The sequence below is a fragment of the Rhinolophus hipposideros genome (genome assembly GCF_964194185.1).
Source record: "Rhinolophus hipposideros genome assembly, chromosome: 15".
Lineage (NCBI taxonomy): Eukaryota > Metazoa > Chordata > Mammalia > Chiroptera > Rhinolophidae > Rhinolophus > Rhinolophus hipposideros.
In genome coordinates this window covers 30,090,773-30,111,303 of record NC_138061.1, presented here as the reverse complement: position 1 = coordinate 30,111,303, position 20,531 = coordinate 30,090,773, and the positions used below count along the sequence as shown (strand labels likewise).

The 20,531-nt window shown below is 34.6% G+C and overlaps 1 protein-coding gene across 2 annotated transcripts in view; it reads left to right on the top strand.

Moving 5' to 3' along the window:
* BTAF1 (B-TFIID TATA-box binding protein associated factor 1) overlaps window positions 1-20,531 on the top strand; it is a 90,450-nt gene that overhangs the window by 10,248 nt on the left and 59,671 nt on the right. Inside the window, exons 2-5 of one of the 2 annotated variants that reach the window (XM_081073948.1) lie at window positions 2,917-3,040; window positions 13,050-13,164; window positions 14,818-14,964; window positions 18,980-19,143. In XM_081073948.1, coding sequence (XP_080930074.1) covers window positions 2,917-3,040; window positions 13,050-13,164; window positions 14,818-14,964; window positions 18,980-19,143 — 550 coding nt within the window. The remainder of the gene's footprint in view (window positions 1-2,916; window positions 3,041-13,049; window positions 13,165-14,817; window positions 14,965-18,979; window positions 19,144-20,531) is intronic. The other variant, XM_081073947.1, reaches the window with a different exon arrangement.

The window sequence follows — 20,531 nt, the reverse complement described above, 5'->3', positions numbered from 1 at the left end:
AAAATATGGCTAAATTATCTAGTTTCACCTCCAAAATCAGAGGTTAAGCAAAGTGAGCTTTCCTGAATCCTCTAATAAGGGACAGAAGTAGGACCTTTAAAGGTCTCCTAATTCCCAGTCGTTTGTTTTCTATTTGCCGCTGTTTCCCATAGGGAAGTTGCGCATCTATGTGAACTGTACACATACGAAAGAGCCTGATACTGTTACAAAGAATACATGCAGCATATACAGTTATAAGTCCACTGTAGCATAGATTTGATCTAAGACTAATATCTTCTTTGTAGCAAAACTTACTTAATTTAATTTTTAATAATGTTGCCTGTCATGGACTATAGAAGATTTAAATGAGTATTTGTTTGGATACTTAACAGAAAGTTGTTCATAGATGTTTAAATTTTCACACATTTGTTTTCATTGAGTATAGGCATTCAAAACCATATGGCTATAGCACTATAAAGAATTTGTTGTAAGGTTCAGAGAGAATTTTCATAAACTTGGACATTACAACTACTTTTAATTAAAGTTGAAAATAAGTCAAGGGGCATTCTGAGAGTTAGGTATGGGCTGGGTGAGGGAAGTCATTTTCTGGGGATGGGATTTGGTCTTATTTCTTAGAACTTTATAAGAACACCATCTGTCAGAAAAAATTTATTTTCCCCTTTCTTCTGTCCCATTATCCTTTTGAGTCACTGTTTACCAAATCCTGTAGCAAAAACTGATAAATGAATGGGTAAAGGCAAGTATTTAGATGGTATTGAATGAATAATGTGGGATGTGTCTATGCGTAGTGTATGTATAAAGTAAATTAATTTTTGCATGTCTTAGAAAAATTTGTTAACCATTTTCACCCCAATAAATTTAATTAAAAAATTTCTTTATAATCACTGTGCCATTCAGTATATCACAAGCAAAAATCGTGTTATATTACTTTTTTTTATGTCATTAGCTTTAATTGCCTTAGGTTTTTTTTTTAATTTTTAAAAATTTATTTTTCAATTACTGTTGAAATACAATATTATATTAGTTTCAGGTATACATCAGATATTTTTCTTGATATATGGCCTTCTTACGTAACCTTAACTATAAAATTTGAATCTTGCTTTTTAGTATTTTGTCCTGAAGCAGTTGTAAAGTTTTCATAGTATCCTGAGCCTTGACTGAAAAAGATCTGCTTTAGTTATATTTCTTACCTGTTATAATGATTTTTATTAGTACTTATTAGTGACTGGCTAGTCTGAAAACTACTACCAGAAAAAAAAGAAAACAAAAAACCCTGCCTATTTTATTTGCCCCCATATAGGTTTATCTTATAAAAGCTTTTCAGAGCTTTGTTTTGTGATTTTTTTTTTTTTTAGCTCTTAATGAAAGAAAAAGAATCTCACAAAAATATGAGCCTCTTTGTAGTTTATTAATGCTTAATACCCATGATTAGCTTTAGGACCTTGCTTTATTAGATAAAATTTGAAGGTGTGTTCACTAAATCTCCCCTTGTATAGGATTGGGCACAGTCAATATAACCTTGCCACTTGTCACCCTCCGTCTTGTTTAAAGTACATACTTAGTCCATATATGAAGCCATTTTCCTTTCATTATTTGGGACATACAATTTGCCTCACTAAGCCCGATTAATAGTGTGATGGGAAGGCCAGATCTATATGATATGTGGACAACTAGGGGTAGTTACTTGTGACTTTGCATTTCTAAAACCCTAGGATTTTTCTGTATCCCAAAAGCAAAGTAACATGGTTTTCCATTTCTTCTCACTTATAAGGTATTGTAACTTAATTCCAAACTTTGTTCATTGGTGGGATTTGAACTGTGGTACTGTGGTTCTGGAATTTGTGACATTATGCAATATGCCTTTATAAATTCTTTCCTTAGAGGTCTTATTTATTGCCATATCTGTCACTTCTACACAAATGACTCATTGACCGGTATACCTTTAGTCTCCACTTTCTCCTGAGCTTCCGATCTCTATTCCAGCTATCCTTGTTGTCTCTCCTAGCTATCCTGTCTCTGCCATTAGTAAACTTGTCATCTTATAACAGTTGCTCACTACTAATTCTTCCCATTTCTTTGAATGACATTTTTGTTCTTTAGGATTCAGTTTCAGAATCCTTTCCTTTCTTTGATATTTAATTACTATACCATGTGTTTTACTTTGCAACATTTCTCCCACCCTCTTTTTAGTCTTGTTGCCACAATTATAGTTCAGGTCTGCACTTTTAAGCCCAAAATTCTCTCAAAGTTTCCTTCCATTTTACTTCATGCTTCACGCTGCCAGATTAATCTTCCTAAAACATAACTCCAGTCCCATCACTTTCTTAACCCAAGACCTTCATGGTTGAACTATGCATTCAAAAGTCTCCACAGTAGGGCTCTAGCTACTTCTGTAGTGATATTGTTCACTGTTCTCTTAAGTGTACCCTGAATTACAATCAAGCTGTTATTCACTTCCCTAAACATTTCTTATTTCTGTGCTGCTGTTATTCGCTCTTCCAGATGTCTGTCCCCCTTTCCCTATCCCCACCTCAACTCTACCAGTATTGAAATCTTATTCTACCATTAAGGTCCTTCTCATATGCCATTTCTTTTATGAAACCTTTTCAGTATTACACAGTTGAGGATATACTAGTATATAGTATTTGCTCTCTCTGTTCCCACTCCTTAAAGCACTTTGTGCGTCTTTTCCGATATGTATCTTATTGTACTCTATATTCTACTCTATATTCTACTTATTTGTGTATTTGCCTTAATCAGTCACCCCACCTCCCACAGCAAGTCCCTCAGGAGTAGAGATTCTCCTGCATCTCTAGCATTGGTCTTTGTTCAGGAGACTCAATACATTTATTGACTCAATTTTATACATATGAGAAAACAAGTTTCAAAGTAACCATTATATTTTTGTTATTTTAGGCTTGACCGTCTTTTTATCTTACTGGATACTGGCACTACTCCAGTTACAAGAAAAGCTGCTGCACAGCAACTTGGAGAAGTGGTGAAGCTTCATCCCCATGAACTAAATAATCTCTTATCTAAAGTAAGAACTTTTTTCTTTTTCTTTTAGTATAATACAATTGTAGAAATTTGTCCATGGATAAGAACATAAAATTAAAGACAGAAATTTCTTATTTTAGTGACAACATGTGGTCTTCAAATTCCATTAACTATCTTAACATTTCTCCAGATATTTTTAAATTTTTGCTATTTCTTATTTATTTATTTAGTTTGCCACAAAATTTAAAGTATTTTGGTTTTTGCATCAAGTTTAATTGTTTAAGGGATTTGACACAGTAGAACCTTTTACTCATGGCACAAATTTCAATCTGACCCAATTTGGTAATGAACTAAGTTGTTAATCGAGTTTGTTAGTGGTCTAACTTGTTCTTAATGGCTAATAATTATATCATAGTTGGCAGTCTTCAAATGGATGAGTACTCATGGGCAGTGATTAAAATGTGTGAGAAGCTGGTCGTCATTACATTCTTACTTATCAGCCTTTTGAAAGTGGAGACTTTCTGCTTTAGTGGATCCATATTTTCATAATCGTAGCCCATGTTCTTTCCCTAAGCAGTGGCTGTACTTTTAATGAACTCTCTGGGCTTGTAGAAGTGTGCCTGTATGATAGTGAGCAGCAAATTCCACGTGATTAATTCTCCGGCATGCACAGTGAAAACAGGAGTGCTTTGCGGGTGGGGAGAATATGATAGTCCAGACATTGGAAGCCCCAGGATGCCTCTTTTCCTGCCATATTTTCCACTCCTTTCATTTTCATTTGTCTCTCCCTGATTCATGTGAGTAGGAGTTCTAAGCCCTTTGTTGATATATACAAATCTGTACTATATGGTTCCTACCATAAGGGCTAACAGTGACTCTCTTTTCCAACATATTCCCTGCTTAGATATTTCAGAACTTTCTAACCAAGATGTAGATGAAATGACTGATTTGACATCTACAGGCTCCATATTCTCAGAATGGAGAAGGATGCATAGTAGGCAATATTATACCCCTGTGTAAGGTGGAGGGATAGAGAAGCATACCCATTTCTCATCCCAAGGGAAAAGAGGAGGACTGAATGAGCTGAAATTTTAAACAATGAGCGAGACTATTCTGTGCTGAACTGAGGAAAGGTTTCCAGCTTTCCAAGTGAGTTATGGTCTTTGTAACTCAGACCCCAGCATACAAGGCTGCCATCAAATAATTCCAAGAGAGGCAAAGTTTGTCTTTAGCACCTTTCTACCTGCCATTCTCTTTTCTCTACCCTCAGTGTTTTCATGTTGCCTTTCAGTTTTGTTTTTTAAACAGCTTTATTGAAATATAATTAACATACCATGAATTCATGCATGTGAAGTGTATGTCATTGATTTTTATAAAATTCACAGATATGTGCAGCCATCACCACAATCTAATTTTAAAACATTTTTATCTTCCCCCAAAGAAGCCTCATGCCTAATAGCAGTCACTTTCCATCACTCCCCCTTGCATACTCAGTCCTAGGCAACCACTAATCTACTTTCTGTCTATAGATTTGCCTGTTCTGAACATTTTCTGTAAATGTGAGACCTTGTGTGACTGGTTTCTTTTACTTAAAGTAGTATTTTTCAAGGTTACTTCAAATTTTAGCATGTCTTGTTACTTCATTCTTTTTTATTGCCAAATATATTCCATTGTATAGATAGGATATACCACATCTTATTTATCTGTTCATTAGTTGATGAACTTTTGGGTTTTCACCTTTTAGCATACAGTGAGGAATGCTGCTATGAAAATTCATTTACAAGTTTTCATGTGGATATATGTTTTCATCTCTCTTGGACATACTATGTTTCCCCGAAAATAAGACCTGGTCGGACAATCAGCTCTAATGCGTCTTTTGGAGCAAAAATTAATACAAGACCCAGTATTATATTATATTATATTATATTATATTACATTACCTTACATTATATTACGTTATTATATTATACCATATTATATTAATTTTTGCTCCAAAAGACGCATTAGAGCTGATTGTTTGTCTAGGTCTTATTTTCGGGAAAACACTGTATATACCTGGAGTAGAATTGCTCAATCATAATCATATGAGTATGGTAGCTATGTTTAACTTTATGAGAAACTGCCAGACTGTTTTCCAACTGACTCCACTGTTTTACATTCCCAGCAGCAGTGTATGGGAGATCTGATTTTTCCACATCCTTGCCAGACTTGTTATTAACTGTTATATTTGATTATATACGTGCTAGTGAGTGTGAAGTGATAATCCCATTGTACTTTAGATTTACATTTTCCTGATGACTAATGATGTTGAACATACTTTCATGTATTTATTTACCATTTGTATATCTTCTTTGGAGAGCTATCTATTCAGATCTTTGCCCATTTTTTTTTTATTAGATTCAGGTGCACAAGACAAAGTAATACTTAGACGTTTATCATTTATATCCCTCACACTGTGTGAACCCCCCGCCCCCCATCCACTATCCCTCTGACATCGCACAGAGCCATTACATTTGATCTTTGCCCATTTTTAAAGTGGCATATTTGTTCTGTTATTGAAATGTAGGAGTTCTTTATATATTTTGGATACAAGCTCCTTATCAGGTATTTGATGTGCAAATATGTTCTTCCAGTCTGTGGGTTGTCTTCACTTTCTTGATGATGTATTTTGAAGCACAGAAGTTACTAATTTTCATGAAGTCGATTTTTTTTTCTTTTACATGTGCTTTTGGGGTCATATCTAAGAAACACTTGTCTAGCCTAAGGTCAGCACAAAAATTTATCCCTATGTTTTAAGAATTATATAATTTATAGCTCTTATTTTTAGCCTCATGGTTATTTTCATTTAATTTTTTGTGTATGGTGTGAAGTAAAGGTTCAAAAATTATTTTTTTGTTGCCCCAACACCATTTGTTGAAAAAAACTACACTTTACCCATTGAATTGTCTTGGCATTCTTGTCGAAAATCAGTTAACCATAGACATAGTTAATTCTGGACTCTCAATTCTATTCCATTAATCTATATATCTCTCCGTTTGCCAGTACCACACAGTCTTGATTATTGTTGCTTTGTAGTAAGTTTTGAAATCAAGATGTGTGAGTATACCAGCTTTATTATTCTTTTACAAGATTGTTTTGGTGATTCAGGATCCCTTGAATTTCCATATGAATTTTAGGATCAACTTGTTCATTTCTGTAAAAAAATGAGGAATTGTGTTGAATCTGTAGATCAATTTAGGGAGTATTACTATCTTTATTTTATTATTAATTAAATTTATTGGGGTGACAATTGTTAGTAAATTTACATAGATTTCAGGTGTACAATTCTGTATTACATCATCTATAAATCCCATTGTGTGTTCACCACCCAGAGTCAGTTCTCCTTCCATCACCATATATTTGATCCCCCTTACCCTCATCACCCACTCCCCCACCCCCTTACCCTCTGGTAACCACTAAATTATTGTCTGTGTCTATGAGTTTTTCTTTCTCATTTGTTTGTCTTGTTCTTTTGTTGTTTTGGGTTTATATACCACATACCAGTGAAATCATAGGGTACTCTGCTTTTTCTGTCTGACTTATTTCACTTAGCATTATACTCTCAAGATCCATCCATGTTGTCAAAAATGGTCCTATTTCATCTTTTCTTACCGCTGAATAGTATTCCATTGTGTATAAATACCACAACTTCTTTATCCATTTATCTATCGAAGGACATTTTGGTTATTTCCATGTCTTGGCCACCGTAAACAAAGCTGCAATGAACATTGGAGTACACGTGTCTCTATAGAGAAATGCTTTTAGATTTTTTGGGTAGATACCCAGGAGAGCGATTGCTGGGTCATATGGTAATTCTGTTCGTAATTTCTTGAGGAACCTCCACATTGCCTTCCATAGCGGCTGCACCAGTCTGCATTCCCACCAACAGTGTATCAGGGTTCCTTTTTCTCCACAGCCTCTCCAACACTTGTTACTATTTGTCTTGTTGATGAAAGCCATTCTGACTGGGGTGAGGTGATATCTCATTGTGGTTTTCATTTGCATTTTTCTGATGATTAGCGATGTTGAGCATTTTTTCATATGTCTATTTGCCATTTGTATATCCTCTTTGGAGAAATGTCTCTTCAGGTCCTCCTCCATTTTTCAGTTGGGTTGTTTGTTTTTTTGTTGTTGAGTTTCATGAGTTCCTTGTATATTTTGGATATTAGCCCCTTATCAGAGGCACTGTTTGCGAAAATCTTCTCCCATTCGGTTGCCTCATTATTTTGTCAATAGTTTCTTTTGCTGTGCAGAAGCTTTTCAGTTTCATATAATCCCATTAGTTTATTTTAGTTTTTACTTCCATTGCCTTTGGAGTCAAATTCATAAAATGCTCTTTGAACCCAAGGTCCATAAGTTTAGTACCTATGTTTTCTTCAATGCAGTTTATTGTGTCAGGTCTTATGCTTAAGTCTTTGATCCATTTTGAATTAATTTTGGTACATGGTGACAGATAGCAGTCCAGTTTCATTCTTTTGCACGTAGCTATCCAATTCTGCCAGCCTATTTATTGAAGAGGCTGTCTTTCCTCCATTGTATATTTTTAGCTTCTTTGTCAAAAATTATCTGTCCATATTTATGTGGTTTTATTTCTGGGTTCTCAATTCTATTCCATTGGTCTATGTGTCTGTTTTTCCGCCAATACTAAGCTGTTTTGATTATTGTAGCCCTGTAGTACAAGCAAAAATCAGGGAGTGTGATACCTCCAGTATTGTTCTTTTTTTTTAATATTGCTTTGGCTATTCGGGGTCTTTTGTGTTTCCAAACAAATCTGATGATTTTTTGTTCTATTTCTTTAAAAAATGCCATTGGGATTTTGATGGGGATTGCATTAAATCTATATATGGCTTTGGGTTATATGGCCATTTTAACTATGTTGATTCTTCCAATCCATGAGCACGGAATGTCTCTCCATTTCTTTGTGTCTTCTCCAATTTCTTTAAAAAATGTCTTATAGTTTTCAGCATATAGGTCCTTCACATCCTTGGCTAAGTTTGTTCCTAGGTATTTTATTCTTTTTGCTGCAATTGCAAAGGGAATTGTTTTTTCTATTTCTTTTTCTGAGATTTCATTATTAGTATATAGGAAAGCAATGGACTTTTGTACGTTGATTTTGTAGCCAGCAACTTTACTGTATTCATTGATTGTTTCTAATGGCTTTTTGGTGGAGTCTTTAGGGTTTTCTATATATAGCATCATGTCATCTGCAAAGAGTGACAATTTAACTTCTTCATTCCCAATTTGGATGCCTTTTATTTCTTTCTCTTGCCTGATTGCTCTAACAAGGACTTCCAACACTATGTTGAAAAGCAGAGGTGATAGGGGACAACCTTGTCATGTTCCTGAACGTAGAGCAAAGGGCTTCAGCTTTTCACCATTAATTATGAGATTAGCTGAGGTCTTGTCGTATATGACCTTTATTATGTTGAGGTATTTTCCTTCTATACCAATTTTATTAAGTGTTTTAATCATAAATGGATGTTGTATCTTATCAAATGCTTTTTCTGCATCAATTGATAAAATCATATGATTTTTGTCCTTTATTTTGTTTATGTGATGTATCACATTGATGGATTCGCGAATGTTGAACCATCCTTGTGCCCCGGGGATGAACCCCACTTGGTCGTGATGAATAATCTTTTTAATGCATTGTTATATTCGATTTGCTAGAATTTTGTTTAGGATTTTAGCATCTGTATTCATCAAAGATATTGGTCTGTAGTTTTCTTTTTTTGTGTTGTCCTTACCAGGTTTTGGTATCAGGGTAATGTTGACCTCATAAAATGAGTTAGGGAGTACTGACTCTTCTTCAATTTTTTGGAAGAGTTTGAGCAGGATTGGTATTAGATCCTCTTTGAAGGTTTGGTAGAATTCATTGGTGAAGCCATCTGGTCCAGGACTTTTGATTTTGGGAAGGTTTTTGATGACTGATTCAATTTCGTTACTGGTGATCGGCCTGTTTAGATTTTCCAGTTCTTCATGATTCAGCCTTGGAAGGCTATATGTTTCTAAGAACTTGTCCATTTCTTCTAAGTTATTTAATTTGATGGCATATAGTCCTTCATAGTATTCTTGGATAATCCTTTGTATTTCTGTGGTGTCCGTGATAACTTCCCCTTTTTCATTTCTGATTTTGTTAATTAGCGTCTTCTCTCTTTTAATCTTAGTAAGTCTAGCCAAGGGTCTGTCAATTTTGTTAATCTTTTCAAAGAACCAGCTCTTTGTCACATTAATTTTTTCTATTGTCTTTTTGTTCTCTATTTCATTTAGTTCTGCTCTGATTTTTGTTATTTCCTTTCTTCTGCTGACCTTGAGTTTCACTTGTTCTTCTTTTTCTAGTTCTTTAAGGTGTAACATGAGGTTCTTTATTTGGGATTTTTCTTGTTTCTTGAGATAGGCCTGTAATGATATAAATTTCCCTCTTAAAAGTGCTTTCACGGCATCCCAAAAATTTTGGTAGGATGTATTTTCATTGTCATTTGTTTCTATGTATCTTTTGAGCTCTCCTCTAATTTCTTCTTTGACCCAGTCGTTCTTTAAACGTATGTTGTTTAATCTCCATGTATTTGTGTTTTTTCCTGCTTTCTTTTTGCAGTTGATATCCAATTTCAAAGCCTTGTGATCAGAGAATATGCTTGGTATGATTTCAATCTTCTTAAATTTGCTGAGGCTCATTTTGTGTCCCAATATATGGTCTATCCTTGAGAATGTTCCATGTACACTAGAAAAGAATGTATAGTCTGATGTTTTAGGATGAAGTGCTCTATATATGTCAATTATGTCCATTTCATCTAATGTGTCATTTAGGGCTGCTATTTCGTCATTTATCTTGTGTTTGGATGATCTATCCATAGCTGTCAATGGTGTATTTAAGTGCCCTAGTATAATTGTGTTTTGGTCAATTTCTCCCTTTCGTTCTGTTAGTAGTTGCTTGGTATATTTCAGTGCTCCCTGATTGGGGGCATAAATATTGATGTATGTCTTCTTGTTGTATAGTCCCCTTTACCATTATGAAATGTCCATCTTTGTCTCTTGTTATCTTTTTCACCCTGAAGTCTGTTTCATCGGAAATCATTATGGCTACACCTGATTTTCTCTGGGTACCATTTGCTTGGAGTGTCAATTTCCACCCTTTCACTTTGAGTCTGTGCTTGTCCTTGTAGCTGAGATGTGTCTCTTGTAGACAGCATATGGTTGGGTTTAGTTTTTTGATCCAATCTGCTACTCTGTGTCTCTTTATTGGTGAGTTCAGTCCATTTACATTTAGGGTGATTATTGATATGTGAGGATTTCCTGTCATTCTATTTTTAGTTTTCTGGTAAGGCTGTGTCTCCATTGTTTCTTTGCCTCTTTGTTGTTGTCTATTATTTCTGTGTGGTGGTATTCTATGATGTTGCCCTCTGTTTCTTCTTTTATTACAGTATATATTTCAGTTCTGGATGTTTTTTGAGTGGTTACCCTTAAGTTTATGTAAAAGAAAGTTTGATATTTAGAGTATTCCATTTTCTTCAGCACGCTTACTTTCTCTATTCCCATATTCCAGTTCAGGCCTTTACTCTCCCCCTTTTTATGTTTCGGTTGCCACAAGTTGTCCCTGTTGATGGTGGTCTGATAGCCTCCTTTAGTATTTCTTGTAGTGCAGGTCGTGTATTAGAAAATTCCCTCAGCTTCTGTATGTCTGGAAAGGTCTTTATTCCTCCTTCATATCTAAAGGAGATCTTTGCTGGATATATTATGCTTGGCTCATAATTTCTCTCTTTCAATAGTTTGAATATTTGGTTCCATTCCCTCCTAGCTTGTAGAGTTTCTGCTGAAAAATCTGATGATAATCTAATGGGCTTTCCTTTGTAAGTTACTGTCTTCTTTTCCCCGGCTGCCTTGAGGATTCTTTCTTTGTCATTGATTTTAGACAGCTTCAATACAATGTGCCTTGGTGAAGGCCTGTTGGGATTGAGGTAATTAGGTGTTCTATTTGCTTCTTGGATTCGAGGATCCAATTCTTTCCACAAATTTGGGAAGTTCTCATCGATGATTTGTTTGAATATATTCTTTGTTCCCTTCCCTCTTTCTTCTTTTTCTGGTATGCCCATTATTCTTATATTGCTCTTTCTGATGGAGTCAGAAAGTTCTTGTAGAGTTCTTTCATTTCTTTTAAGTCTCAAGTCTCTTTCTTCTTACATCTGTGTAAATTCCAGGTTCCTATCTTCGATGTCACTGATTCTTTCCTCCATCTGGTCAACTCTACTACCTAAGCTGGATATTTTAATGTTAATTTCTTCTATTGAGTTCTTAATCTCCAGAAATTCTATTTGGTTCTTTTTCAAAATTTCAGTCTCTTTTGTAAAATGCTCATGGTGTTATTTGATTGTGTTTCTGAGTTCATTAAACTGCCTTTCTGTGTTTTCTTGCATCTCGTTCAGTTTTTTCAGAGTTGCAATCTTGAATTCTCTGTCATTTAAATCACATATTTCCATATCTCTAGGTTCCTTTTCTGGAGACTTTTCACTTTCTTTCTGAGCTATCTTGTTGCCTTGGTTATTCATGGCAATCACTGATTTACTATTTCTCTTCCTAGACATCTACAGGAGTGGCTTCTGCAACAGGTTGATAGGTATGCGAAGAGCTTTTGGAGTTCCAAAGCTCTTTCTGCACCAGATTCAGAGCCCGTATGTTTCAGCAGTTCTGTTTACTCCTGCAGGGATCCGCCCAGATAGGTGGGGCCAGGGGCGGGGTGAGTTGTGAGAGGTGGCCCAGAGCAATGGTGGCGACCACCACTACAGCCAGTCCTGCTTCCACAGCTCCCTCCCCTTTGCCGGAACTAGTTGAGCTTCGAATCTGTGTCTGCAGTTCACAGTTCTCAGAGCAGCAAATATTCTGTCCTTTGATCTGACACTGCTACTTTATCACTTCCAGCACCGGGCAGGTGGGGCGGGGCGAGCTCTGGGAGGGTAGGGAGGGGGCGGCTAGTCTCCATGCCTAAGGCTTCCGTTCTCCACTCGGCAGTGAGGGCTTAAACCACCGATTTCAGCCCTCTTCCCTCAGTCTTTGCTGCCGGGAGCATTGGGTTCAGCTGTGCTATATGCTGCCCCCTCAGCCCTGTGGGCCATAAGCGGAGCCCTAGCAGTCCGAGTCCTTCCCTCTCCCGCAGCTGCGGTAGTTCCGTGATGCAGTGAGCACGGAGCACTGAGCTAGGTCTGCGTCCTGTGCTCGCGCGGCTCCGTCTCTGCACTTCTCCTCTCCCTCCTCCCCCGTGCGATTCACCCACCTGGAGGTGAATTCAGTAGTGGGCCTCTTCTCTTGCATGTCTGCTGTGCAGGGAGTCCTTTGTGGAGTTATTGTTGTCCGATTCGTTGTAAATTCCAGGGGAGCGCTACAGAGGCTCACCTCACGCCGCCATTTTTCCCCGAAGTATTAATATCTTAACAGTATTAAGTCTTTGATCCATGAGCATGAGGTGTTTGTTTATTTAGATCTTACTTAATTTCTTTCAACAGTTTTTGAATTTTTGTAGTTTTCGGTTTACAAGTACTATACTTCTTTTGTTCAACTTATTCTTAAGTATTTTATGCTTTGGATACTGTTATAAATGGAATTGTTTTCTTAATTTTATTTTCAGATTGTTAATTAAAAGTTTATAGAAACACCATTGATTTTTGTATGTTGATCTTATATCTTTCAGTCTTGCTGAACTCATTCTTTCTGCAAGTTTTTATAACTTTTTGCATTAAATAATGGACTTAATATATACTTTGCTTTTTAGTGTGTTAAAAGCTATATTATTTTTCAAATGCACTTAAGCATTCTTTGATTAAAAGTTTCCTATTTCCTTTTTAAAGGTGTGTTATTTCCTGTGAATGATGGGATCTTATAAATGATTTTAATAATTTCAAGATGTTTTATATAAATTCTAGGGCTGCTAAATTATAAATTAATAACAAGTAAACTTGTATTTCTCATTTCTATGTTGAATGAACAATTTTTTTTAGTATATAACTATTTTATAATTTTTTAAGGTGTTGATTTACTTACGGAGTACTAATTGGGATACTCGGATTGCAGCAGGACAAGCTGTTGAAGCTATAGTGAAAAATGTACCTGAGTGGAATCCAGTGCCAAGAACCAAACAAGGTGCTTTTAAGTAAAAAACTTGCTTGCAGTAAAAACCTACCTGTAGAATTAACTATACTATACATTTTATATTTTAATATTTCAATTTTAATTTAAAGGCTTAATTTTCATGCTTTTAGGTATTGCCTTGTCAGGAAATGACATTGAATAAGGTGATTTTCACCACATTTTTAAAAACTACTACTAAATAAACAAAACGTTTTCATATATACTTTTTAAATTATCAATTCTTCAGCATGCTTGATTATAGAGATTATTACTTCGTTCAAGGAATTTATGTCCTAAAAAATAAATTAAATAAATATTTGAAATAATCTGTTTTTTGTTGTTGCTGAAAGAATAGTGTAATTATTTTCTTTTCTTTTTTTAAAAATTATTTTCTAAATTTAAGTACAATCATGTATAGATATATGAACAGGTCAGTGTTTAGGTGTTTAGTTTTTTGTGTCTCCATTAGATATCTTGTAGTAGACATTATTTTTCTGACTGCCTTTAATGATATTTAAAAATGAGTGTATGCTTTTAAAAATGTGTAAAGGTGCACATTTTAATTAAGTGAAAATTCAATATGGTGCAACTGGGTTTCATTTTCAAGTCGCTTTGATAATACCACTTATAAGTCTTAGTTTGTCTAAAATTTTTGCTTTAATTTGCTGGCACCTATTATTTTAAGTGATTTTATTAATTCGTCTTTTCTCTTATCAAATGAAATATACAACCAGAATAAGTTATAACTTGTTTTAGAAAAGAGCTTTTTCTTTTCCAGCTTATTATCTGTGCTTATTTTGGTATATAGAGATATTATAACTCAGATTCTTTTTTTTACAAAACTTGATTAAATAAGTTACACTAGCATTAAAATTTACAATAAGATTGCTTGTCATCACTAGAAAATTTAAAATACCTATGGCAATTCTCCTTAAGTCAAACAATTATAATTTATAGATGAATTATATGTAAATGCCAACTAAACAAACCATTAACTCTGTGGACAATTACAGTATGTTTTGAAATTTATAATGGCATAACCTTTTTTTGGTAGGAATACAGAATATTTTTTTTTATATACAGAATATTTTATAGCTATTTTTAGGCCTCAGATGGATATATAATTTTAGCAGTTTACCAGGAGATTATGATTTGCTTCATATTATGAGAAGTGAGTTCTATTGAATGAGTAGTTGCTTTGTGTCCTAGATATTCCGCAGGTATAAGGAGGGATGATGCTTATGAATCTTATTTATGAATATATGATGTGAATTGTTTATCTTCCAGTTTAGCACTATAATAAACTCATACTGTTACTATGGCATTTTAAAACAATTTAACAGTAAGTGGAAACAGCATGATATTTAACATACATATTTCAACATGGGGATGCATTTCTTCATATAACATCATGCTTTTGTAGTCAAAAACAGCCATACATGCACCCACTAACATTCTGATGGTTTGGAGGAGTGGAGCCACCAACTAAATAGTTTATTCATAAATAACTAGAAGCTGATCATAAGTAAATTCTCAGTAGCTTTTCTACTTCCTTCACCTTTTACTTTTCTTAAAACATTACCCATACACTATAAGTAATGCTATTTTCTTTTATTTTACACTTTGACTATATGATTAAATTAAATATTTTTAAACCTCATCTAGAACCTACTTCAGAAAGTGCTATGGAAGATTCATCTACTACAGATCGATTGAATTTTGACAGATTTGACATATGTAGATTGTTACAACATGGGGCATCACTATTGGGATCTGCTGGTGCAGAATTTGAAGTACAGGATGAAAAATCAGGTATGTAGTAGTCCTGTAGAAGAAAGTCTGAAATGCATTTGTTCAAACTAATGTATTAGTTGGTATGCTATGTATCAGTCACGCAAAATCTAACATGTCACAAAATATAAATTGAAGTTTGCAGTTGGGGATTGGGGGTGCTGTGTGTGTAGAAGATAAGCAGAAGTACTTGGTTTAAGCTACCCTATGAGTATTTTTCTTCCCTTCCGTGAGTATATACTATATGCATTGGTAACAGATACATATTAATATTTCAGCAGCCATTTTATTGTGGAATATAGGAATTATATAGTATTACCCAAGAGCCTCAGTTGAATAGTTTTAGCATCCAGTATTAGTGCAAATTGTGGTAGTGTTTTCACAGTTCTGTAAATTTGAGAGACTATGTGATAATTTTCTTTTTATTGTATGTTTTAAATATTTAAATAATTGGATCTACTTATGCTGGTGACCAAAGCAAAAAGTAAAAATGAAAAATAAATCTTGGATATGTAGTTGTCCCATTGTCTTTAAACTTACAGAATCTATCTGAATGTAAAATAAATGTTTTGGCCATTCAAGATTGATGCCTTGAATGGAAAAAACCTTGATGTTTTTAATGGATTTCTGTAAGTATAAGTAAATTCTTGTGACTAAAACAAAAACAGAAGTGTTTTGTTTCTAATTAAATTAATCATTATTCAAAATACATCTGTGTAGCAAAGTTAATTAAATGATCTTCAATTTGTACATTTAAAAAAAATGCCAAGTGCCCATTCATTTCCTCTTGCTCAATATAGTTTCTAGATCTAGTTTAATTATTTTTGGAGAAAATTAAGAGGAAAATTTAAGTTCCATAAAAGCATAGTTTTCCTAATAAGGAAGGTAGAAGTCATTTCAAAAACTTGCCAATTTGAAAAAACTTATCTCCAAACAGTAAATGTACTAACCTTAACTATAATCTTACTAGGGCATCCCTGGACATTACCAGAGATCTGTGGTCCTAATCCAGGAGTAAAAGTCAGTGTCACGCTTGTCATTTTAAAAAAAGAAAATGTGTTTGGGTCTTATTCTAGAGATTCTGATTTAATAGATGAGTGGAGAGCTCTAGGAAATTGTATTTAAAAGGAAAAAACTCCACTTGTGATTCTAATATGTAACCAGGATTGGAAACCCCAATTTTTTGGAACTCAGTTTTAAATGCTGCTAAGTCACAGCATGCTGAACAGTGCTCATTTAAAACCCTATAATTTTTTTTTTTAACTATCTGCTCATCTGTGTTTGTTTTCTCATATATACAAAGAATACATACTTGATTAGTGTAGGTGCTGGTCTGAGTTTCCTTTGCAGCTGTGTAGATTATTTTTCCCAGTAGGACTTTCTGTGGAACAAGAGGACTAACAGTGGGCTCTGTGTAAGTGTACTGGACTTGGGATCCAGCAGTCTTCACTTCTGAATCTCTAGTGTTCTTCCCTCTGGGTAAAGCAGCCTTAAAAATAGCTTTATTGAGGTAAAATTCATGTTTTGTACAATTCACCCATCTTTAAAGTATAAAATTCAGTGGTTTTAATATATTCACAGATATATACAGTCAATTTTAGAATATCTTATTGCCTAAAGAAGAAACCTCATATCCTTTAGTTATCACTCTTTTATCCCCCTACTTCCTTACCCTTCCCAGCTCTAAGCAATGTTCTGTCTCTATAGCCTTGCCTATTCTGGACATTTCATATGAATAAAATCATACAATATGTGGTCTTTTGTGACTGGCTTCTTTTACTTAGCAGAATGTCTCCAAGGTTTATCCATATTGTAGTGTATATCAGTACTTAATTCATTTTTTTCCTATATAGTTTTTACTATTATAGGATATGTCTGTTTTTTAATTGTGGTAGAATATAGATAACAAAAAATTTACCATCTTAACCATTTTTAAGTGTACAGTTCCGTAGTAGTAAGGACATTCACATTGTGCAGCCAATCTCCGGAACTCTTTTCATCTTGCAAAATGGAAATGTTATACCCTTTAAACAATTCCCATTCCTCCCTTCCCCTCCCTCAACCCCTGGCAGCCACTGTTCTACTTTATGTCTTTATGAATTTGACTACTCTAGGTACTTCATATAAGTGCAATCAGTATTTGTCCTTTTGTAGCTGGCTTATTTCACTTGGTGTAATCTCCTCAAGGTTCATCCATGTTATAGTATGTGTCAGAATGTTTTTCCTTTTTAAGACTGAATACTATTCCGATGTGTGTTTACATCACCTTTTGTTTATCCATTCATCCATCAGTGCATACTTGGGGTTTCTTCTACCTTTTCAATATTGCAAATAATGTTGCTATGAACTTCGGTATACAAATATTGTTTGAATTCCTGCTTTCAGTTCTTTTAGGTATATACCTAGAAGTGGAATTACTGGATCATGGTAATTCTGTTTTTAATTTTTTTAGGAACTGTCATACTGTTTTCCGTAGTGGCTTCACCATTTTACATTCTCACCAGCAATGCACAAGGTTTCCAGTTTCTCCACATCCTTGCTGTGTTGGGGGCCTCGTAACTCGTATATTAAGAATTTGCAGGTTATGACCTGGTGAATGAGGAGGCAGAAGCCACCCTCATGAGGTCAGAAAGTAGCTCCCTCAGCATATGAGCTCCCACTTTGCAGAAATGAAAACCCCAGGGGTGTTTTGATTGAAGGCACACTTTCAGTATACTCACACAAATGAAATAAAGCCACAAGGGTTATGACTTACAGATCCCAGGAATGGAGAACTGTCTATTCAGATCCTTTGCCCATTTTTAAAGTAGGATATTTGTTCTTTTATTATTGAGTTGTAAGAGGTCTTGTTTATATTTTGGATACAAACCATTTTAGGTATTTGATTTGCAAATACGTTCTTCCAGTCTGCGGTTTATCATTTCACTTTCTTGATGGTATTCTTTGAAGCACAGAACTTACTAAGTTTGAAGAAGTCCAATTTATCTTTTTCTTGTTTCTCAAGCTTTTGAAGTCATATGTAAGAAATTATTGCCAAATCTAAGGTCATTTACCTCTTTGTTTTCTTCTCAGAGTTTAATAGACTTTATTTAGGTCTTACTATCAGGTATTTGATCCATTTTGATTTCGAGTTAATTTTTATATGTGTTATGGATTCAACTTCATTTGCATTTGGCTATCCTGTTGTTTCAACACCATTTTTTGAAAAGAACTATTCTTTCCCTACTAAATTGTTTTGGCACCCTTGGCTATAGACACATACTTTTATTACTGGACTCTTAGTTCTAGTCCATGGATGTCTGTCTTTATGCCAATACCTCATTATTTTTGCTTTCTGGTAAGTTTTAAAATCAAGAAGCACTTAATCCAATAAGAGCTTACTCTGCCATTGTTAGAGGAGGATCATTATTGTTTTTAAAATGTTAAATTTTTTCCCAATAGTGTAGAACTGTCTCTTGCAATTTAGTTATTTTAAGCCCAAATTTTTATTTTTAAAACAATACCTTTTGATCTGTTTTCCACTGAAGTTACAGGTTTTACTTGGGACATTCAAAATCCATCTACTTTTATCTTTGTTATTTGGGCTATTAGGTCTACATCATCTCAGAATTCATCAAGGCCACATTTGGAATAAACGTATTTGTTGAGCTCTTTTTCTGTTAAATAAAATCTAGATTTTTGGTTTTTTTTAGCTCAGTTAGATCTTTCAGAGAATGTACAAGGTGTACCTATAAAATAAGATTTTTTTTTTTTTCCATAGGACTTGGAGCTCATTTTATATAAACTTGATAATTGACAGTACGACAAATGAGGGAGTCTCAGTGAAAACTCTTAGAGTGTTTTGTTAGCTAGAACAGTTCCAGTCATGGTTAGGTAATATAGTTTATGACATATTTAGAGACTGTAAGCATGGTTTGTTTTATTGCTAGGAGGGGTGTTTTAATAGTTAATATTTTTATTTTTCATTTTAATTGAGTTTGATCTTCATGTATTAGAAAACATAACTGATGTGAAGGAAATGTGTTTCTTTTTAAAGGTGAAGTGGATCCTAAAGAGAGGATAGCACGCCAGCGAAAACTATTACAGAAGAAACTTGGCCTTAATATGGGAGAAGCCATTGGAATGAGTACTGAAGAGCTCTTCAATGATGAAGATTTGGATTATACTCCAACATCAGCAGCCCTTGTAAACAAACAACCTGTAGGTAAAACCTTTGTTTGTTTGACTGAAAGTAATGCAAAGGGCTTGCTTCATTTTGCTATGCAATTGCAATTAAAAAAAAAAACACAAAACTGTCCTTGGTTCTGCTTGTTGTTGCTTAGTGCCACCATAATTTAGTGTCTTCATAAATTAGATTTCTGGTGACAGATTTTACTGAGACGGAAGTTCAACCTACCTTCTAGACACTGGACTGTTAGGTAAAAGCTGTGGTGGATCTTTTATGAGCCACAGTACTGAGAGAGCCCAGTGGCACCTATTGCTGTTTCCTTTGTTCTTTATTAAAGGAAAAGAAACTGAGAGAATGGGAGATAGTATCACAGTGGGATATAATGATACTAGAAATCTTTAGAGCTATGATTCATCCTTTTATTTGAGAAAGTAACATAATAAAAAGAAGACTTTTAAACAATGCAAAAGGATTTAAAATACGAAGTGAAAAGAAGTTTCTTTCTAACAATTGGTGGACACCCATGTCCCCCACCCCATAGGCAACCCTTTTTGAGTTACTTGTACATCCTTCCTGAAATTGTACACATATGTATATGTGTCCTTTTAAGCCATGTTTACCTTTTCCCAGTACATACACATTGATCACATTCTTTTTTGACAGCTTCATGCTATTGTTTTATGGCTATACCATAATTTTGCTCTGTATTCTTCCTTTTTCCTGTATCGTCCAATTCCCAATGGATGCTATGTGTTTCTTTCATTATGCCCCAGACTCTTTTTAAGCTCCAGTGAAAGCTGTGGCTTTCTCTTCAGAAAAATTCACATGCAAGTGAAATATTCCCTTTCAAGCTATTCAGTTCTCTTTCTCTTGCCCCTGCAGTATCCTTTTAAGGTTCCATGGGCCCCATTTAGAATTCCTGCTTTGTCGTTATGAAACCCTTCTCATTCCCTTGGGCTTTCCTGTTGCTTAAGTAGAAAATGGGCCTTTATAGTAGTTGTTCTCTAAATCATTAGATTTGTAAACTACACTGTTTAGGGTTGGAGTATGTGTGATGATAAATAACTTTTGCAGACAAGAAAAAAAAAATTGCACATACCGAAGGGAAAAAGAAGAGTATAAAGAGGCAGAAAATATAATGGCAGGAAGGAATGCAAAGAAATGGGGTACAAAGGGAAGCATAAGAAGTAAATAAAAAAATGAAGAAAATAAAATAAAGAACAAAAATGTAATGTGATCATAGTGTAGTAATTGAGCATGTTGTAAGAAAATGAATGGGCAGGTGTATTAGAGAAAATAATCTATATAAAGAATAGTTGGATATGGATTGGCAACAACCAAATTAGGGTTTGCAAGATCCAAGTTTGGTTGTCGTGGGCCTTTGGGAGTTGTCATAGACCCAACTAATCTATGGTCAGTT